The 5,210-nt window shown below is 32.2% G+C and overlaps 1 protein-coding gene across 1 annotated transcript; it reads left to right on the top strand.

Moving 5' to 3' along the window:
• The first annotated feature begins 2,378 nt into the window (after positions 1 to 2,378).
• On the top strand, positions 2,379 to 3,191 carry LOC112803416 (uncharacterized). The gene is made up of 2 exons (XM_029298699.1): positions 2,379 to 2,603; positions 2,703 to 3,191. The coding sequence occupies exons 1-2, from the start codon at positions 2,379 to 2,381 to the stop codon at positions 3,189 to 3,191; spliced, it is 714 nt and encodes a 237-aa protein (XP_029154532.1).
• The last annotated feature ends 2,019 nt before the right edge of the window (positions 3,192 to 5,210 follow it).

The following is a 5,210-nucleotide window of genomic DNA, read 5'->3' as shown; positions in this document are numbered from 1 at the left end:
GAATTGAATGAGGAATGGATTTAGCAGTGGTAGTTGGAGTTGATTTTAGGACAACAACATTGTCAAATTTATAAACTCCATTCTTAGGTGTCCCTTGGAGTAGGATCTCCTTGGTGACTTGAGATTTGACAAAACAAGCATGAGCATGGAATTCAAAGAAACATAGATTGTCTTGAGCAAATTTTTGAACACTTACTAAATTTCTTGCAATTTTTGGTGCAAAGAGTAATTGATTTAAAATAAATTGCTTATGTGAATAAAGATTTATCAAAGTAAGTTGTACCAATCGAAGAAATACTACTCCTTGGAATCATATGTAATATGATTAGCCATGAGGAATCTGTCAGGGTGGAAGGTGTAGCAAGGTATACACGTGGCTGGTAATAAGATGGAGGAGGAGGAGGATGATCAATGGAAAATGAAGATTGAGAATTAGCAGATTCAGAAGGAGATTGTTGATATCTTCGATCGAATCTATGAAAACAAATCATGGCAGTGTGTCCAACACGTCCACAAACTTGAGATTGGGGGCGAAAATTCTGATTCATATTCTGCCTCCTCTAAAAGCACGATTTCCTCTTCCTTTCCTGCTAGGGTTTGTGAAATTATTGCCACGACCATATTGATATGGACCTTGAGAATCATTGGCATGAACAGATCCTAATTCCACATTTCTAAATCTTTCATTCAGATATTCATGAGCCAATAGGCTTTTACTTCAATAAGAGAGATAGAATATGAAGATATGAACATGTGATAATCTTCATTAAGTCCATCAGTGATGGCTCGTATATGATCTTCCAGAGGTAAAGAATGACCAATTGATGCAAGAGCATCAACAATTGATCTAATCTTCTTCAAGTACTCAGTAGCAGAAGTACCACACATCTTCATTCAGGTTTTTGCTCATTTGCTTCATGATTTGATAATTGATAATTTGATATAGTTAGTTTAGGAACCGTGAATTTGTGATTGAATTTGTTGTGATGATGTAATTGATACTTTAGTTTCACTAATTTATTTGTTAAATGTTAATTATTTTTGTATATTGAATTTGTGTAAAATTGTGAATTAATTTTATTAATTAATTAATTTAGGTTTATAATTTTATTCTATTAGTAATGAAAAAATATTTCAGAAGAACTTTATCATTGGAGATTGGATTCCAAAACAATTCATCGATCTCTTCTAACAAGAGGATGTTTTTAGAATTCGAAGTAGAAAGTCTCATAGCAGATCCAGGACAACAACCAAAGATTTCATGTTATCATCCGAATGACAGAGACAAAGTTAGATGTGCATATTTTCAAAAAGGTCCTTGTCAACTAAGGACTCATGATTTTTCTCAAACTGCTTGTGATTCTTCTTTTCAAAGATTTAATCCTAATTGGTTTGATGATTATGACAACTGGTTAGAGTATAGTATATCAAAAGATGCTATTTTTTGTCTTTGTTGTTATCTTATGAAACCTGAGACTGAAGGTGGCAATGCTTTTGTAACCAATGGCTTTTCAAATTGGAAAAAAAATGAGAGATTACAAACTCATGTTGGGATTCATGATAGTGCTCATAATCAAGTTTGGAGAAAATGTGAAGCACTTATGAAGCCAAACCAACAAATTAGTGCTGCTATTGAAAAACAATCTGAGCAAACTAAAAAGAATTATCAAATTCACTTGACAGCCACAATTGATTGTATTATATTTCTTTTGCGACAATGATTGGCCTTTCGTGGTAATGATGAGACAGATGATTCTGTTAATCAAGGAAATTTTTTGGAACTTCTAAACTTTCTTGCACAACATAATGAAGAGATTGATCGTGCTTTCAATAATGCTCGTGGGAATCTTAAACTAAGAGCTCCCTCAATTCAAAAAGATATGTAAGAGCTGCTGCAAGTGAAACGACAAAAGTTATTGTTAATGATCTTGGGATGAATTGTTTGCTGTTTTGGTTGATGAAACCCGCGACATTTCTATTAAGGAGCAAATTTCAGTTTGTTTAAAGTATGTGAATAAAGAAGGGCAAGTTAGGGAGCATTTTCTTCGTCTTGTTCATGTTTCTAATACTAATGCTTTATCTCCAAAATTAGCATTGGAATCATTATTAGAAACATATAATTTAAGTCAAGAATACGTGGCCAAGGATATGATGGTGCAAATAACATGCAAGGAGAATTTAATGGTTTGAAAACTTTGATATTGAAAGAAAATTCTTATACTTTCTATGTACATTTCTTTGCCCACCAACTTCAGTTAGCTCTTGTAACGGTTGCAAAAAAATAAGTTGAAATTGCTTTGCTTTTTAATTTGTTAACCAATTTGTGCAATGTTGTTGGAGTTTCATGTAAACGAAGAGATATGCTTCGTGATAGTCAGATGACTAAGACAATTGAAGCATTACAAAGTGGAGAAATTTCTAGTGGACATGGTTTGAATCAAGAAATAGCTTTGAAAAGAGTTGGAGACACTAGATGGGGTTCACAATATGGAACTATACTTAGATTAATTTCTTTGTTTCCTTCTGTGCTCAATGTTCTTGAATATGTTAAGGAAGATGGAAATAATTCAGAACATCGAGGTGAAGCATGTCATTTATTGAATGTCATTCAATTCTTTGAATTTATTTTCAACTTGTACTTGATGAAAAATATATTGGGAGTTACTAATGAATGATCTCAAACGTTACAAAGGAATGATCAGGACATTGTAAATGCTATGGCATTAGTTAAAGTGTCTAAGCAACGGTTGCAAACTATAAGAGATGATGGTTGGTCTCTTTTACTTGACGAAGTTTCATTGTTTTGTGACAAACATAATATTACTATTCCAAAAATGGATGATACATTTGTGTCACAAGGAAGATCAAGACGCAAAGCTCAAAATATCTCAAATTTGCATCATTTTCAAGTTGAGATATTCTATCAAGTAGTTGATAGACAACTTCAAGAACTCAACAATCGTTTTACAAAAGTGAATACTGAATTGCTTCTATGTATAGCTTGTCTGAATCCAAGACACTCATTTTTTGTGTTTGATAAGAAGAAGTTGATCCAGTTAGCTCAATTTTATCCATTAGAATTTTCTTCTACTCAACTTTTGGCACTTGATAGTCAACTTGAGAACTTCATATTAGATGTGCATCCTGATGATCAATTCTCAAACTTAAATGGGATTGGTGCTCTCGCTTAAAAATTAGTTGAGACTCGAAAAAAATATTGTTTATCCATTTGTGTTTCTTCTTTTGAAGTTAGCTTTAGTTTTGCCTGTAGCAACTGCATCAGTTGAAAGAACTTTTTCTGCTATGAACATCATAAAGAGTCGGCTCCATAACCGTATGGGAGATGAATTTTTAAATAATTATTTAATGACATATATAGAAAGAGAGGCATTTGATTGTATTGACGATGAAAAGATTATTCAATCTTTTCAAAGTATGAAACCTAGAAGATTGGAATTTTAAATTATTTATTATTTTGAATTATTATTTTATTGTTTTAATTTTTTAGTTTAATAATTTGAAGAATAATCATATTTTATAATACTATAGTATAATTATAAAAATTATTATTATATATATTTTGCTCCCACTGATAAAATTTTCTAGATCCATCATTATTTGGAGGGTTGGAGAAAAGTGAGAAATGAGAGGTTAAGTTAGAATTTGATTAGAACTTAAGGGCCTTAGATAACTTACCTTGTTCATGGTTTTAAATTATAACTCTAAGTTTTAAATCTGAGTGTCGAAATTCTAGGATCGCCTCTGGCTTTCCCAAGACCTTATATCTTATGTACGTGGGCTCCTTTACCATACTGAGAACCTCCAATTCTCATTCTATGCATGTGTTATTGTTTTTAGATGCAGGACGCGAAGCACCGCACTAAGCATTCTGGAAACTCTTAGAAGCGAAGAACTATCTTGGGACTCAGTATTTCTATTTTGCTTATATTTATATATGTAATAGATTCTCCGCCTTGTATATATTTTACTTTGTCCCTCTTAATTAGAGGCTGATTTGGAGAAAACCGGTGTTGTCTTGTGTTTTGGGATACTTTTGGTTACTTCGGCTGGCATTAGCTTCGCAGGTCGAGTCTGGAATTTGTTATTTATATCCTTAGAACTCTGATCTTATATATTATCTTTTCTGTTCAATCTTATCTACCTTTCTGTATTGACCTGATCGAGAGTGATACGCTTTCTGTTTGTGTTTCATTTAACCTTTTTTTTCAAGGCTCCTAGTTAAACTTTCTTTCATATATTATTTTTAGAGGTCGTAGTGCCACTTTTGATTTACGTCCTAGGCGTAAAGTTTTGTGTGGTAGAGTGTTACCATGACAACTATATCTAATTTACCTGTTAATTGGTCCTAAATTTTTTAAAAATTTAACCGTCAAGAGTATTTTTTATGTAAATTAAAATTTTTTAAAACAAAATTAAAATAAAATAAAATTTAAAAATAAAAAATATACTTTATCCTTTTTGGTTTACCCAAACGGTATCCCCCAACCCGACAGATTAAGAACTAATCCGTCGTGGATCTGAGCTTCATTTAAGGGTCTGCTGCTGGCCAATGGGTTGCTGCATGCACAAGGTGGGATTCAAACTTCTGACACTTGCTTAAGCGGACGAGTGAGCTGAGCACTCGACTTATCCTTTTAAATATGATATTTCAAGCCTTCATTTCTTTGTGACCAAAACAAAATTAAAAAAGCCTTCAATTCTTGGTCTTGTGTAGGAATTCGTTCTGAATATTGGGCCACTAACTAATCACTACAGCCCAAATGAAATAGGTGCGTTTCTTTTTTTTAAATTATACTAAACATTTGAAGTTTCTCAGTCCAGACAAGATATCTAAAACACCAGGTTCATTCCTTAGATCCCGAAAAAAAAACAAAAAAAAAAAATAAATCAAAGCACCACTAGTTGTAGCCGGAGGTAGTGTGTGAGTGGCAAATCAGTTTGCCTCATATTAAGTCATAATAGCTAGATTTAGAATGTGTGAGTGAAAATGTGTGTGCGCGTGTATGTTCAAAAAAAAAATAGTTATTTAATATTAATAATTATAATCTATAATTTTCAATGATTATGCATTATGATTTCATGTGAAAGAGGAAAAAAGATGGGCAAGTATAAGTAACAAATTATCTTAAATATTCTAAAAACATTCGTTAAAAATAACAAATAGAAAATTTTATTGAAATAGCAAGAGT

The sequence above is a fragment of the Arachis hypogaea genome, chromosome 5 (genome assembly GCF_003086295.3).
Source record: "Arachis hypogaea cultivar Tifrunner chromosome 5, arahy.Tifrunner.gnm2.J5K5, whole genome shotgun sequence".
Lineage (NCBI taxonomy): Eukaryota > Viridiplantae > Streptophyta > Magnoliopsida > Fabales > Fabaceae > Arachis > Arachis hypogaea.
The sequence above is the reverse complement of the archived record's forward strand: the minus strand, read 5'-3'. Positions and strand labels throughout refer to the sequence as shown.

Excerpts from the sequence above, each read along its gene's own strand:
- LOC112803416 (XM_029298699.1), top strand. The coding sequence starts at position 2,379 with ATGACTAAGACAATTGAAGCATTACAAAGTGGAGAAATTTCTAGTGGA. Across the intron at positions 2,604-2,702 it reads AAGCATGTCATTTATTGAAT|GACATTGTAAATGCTATGGC; the intron begins GTCATTCAATTC and ends AGGAATGATCAG.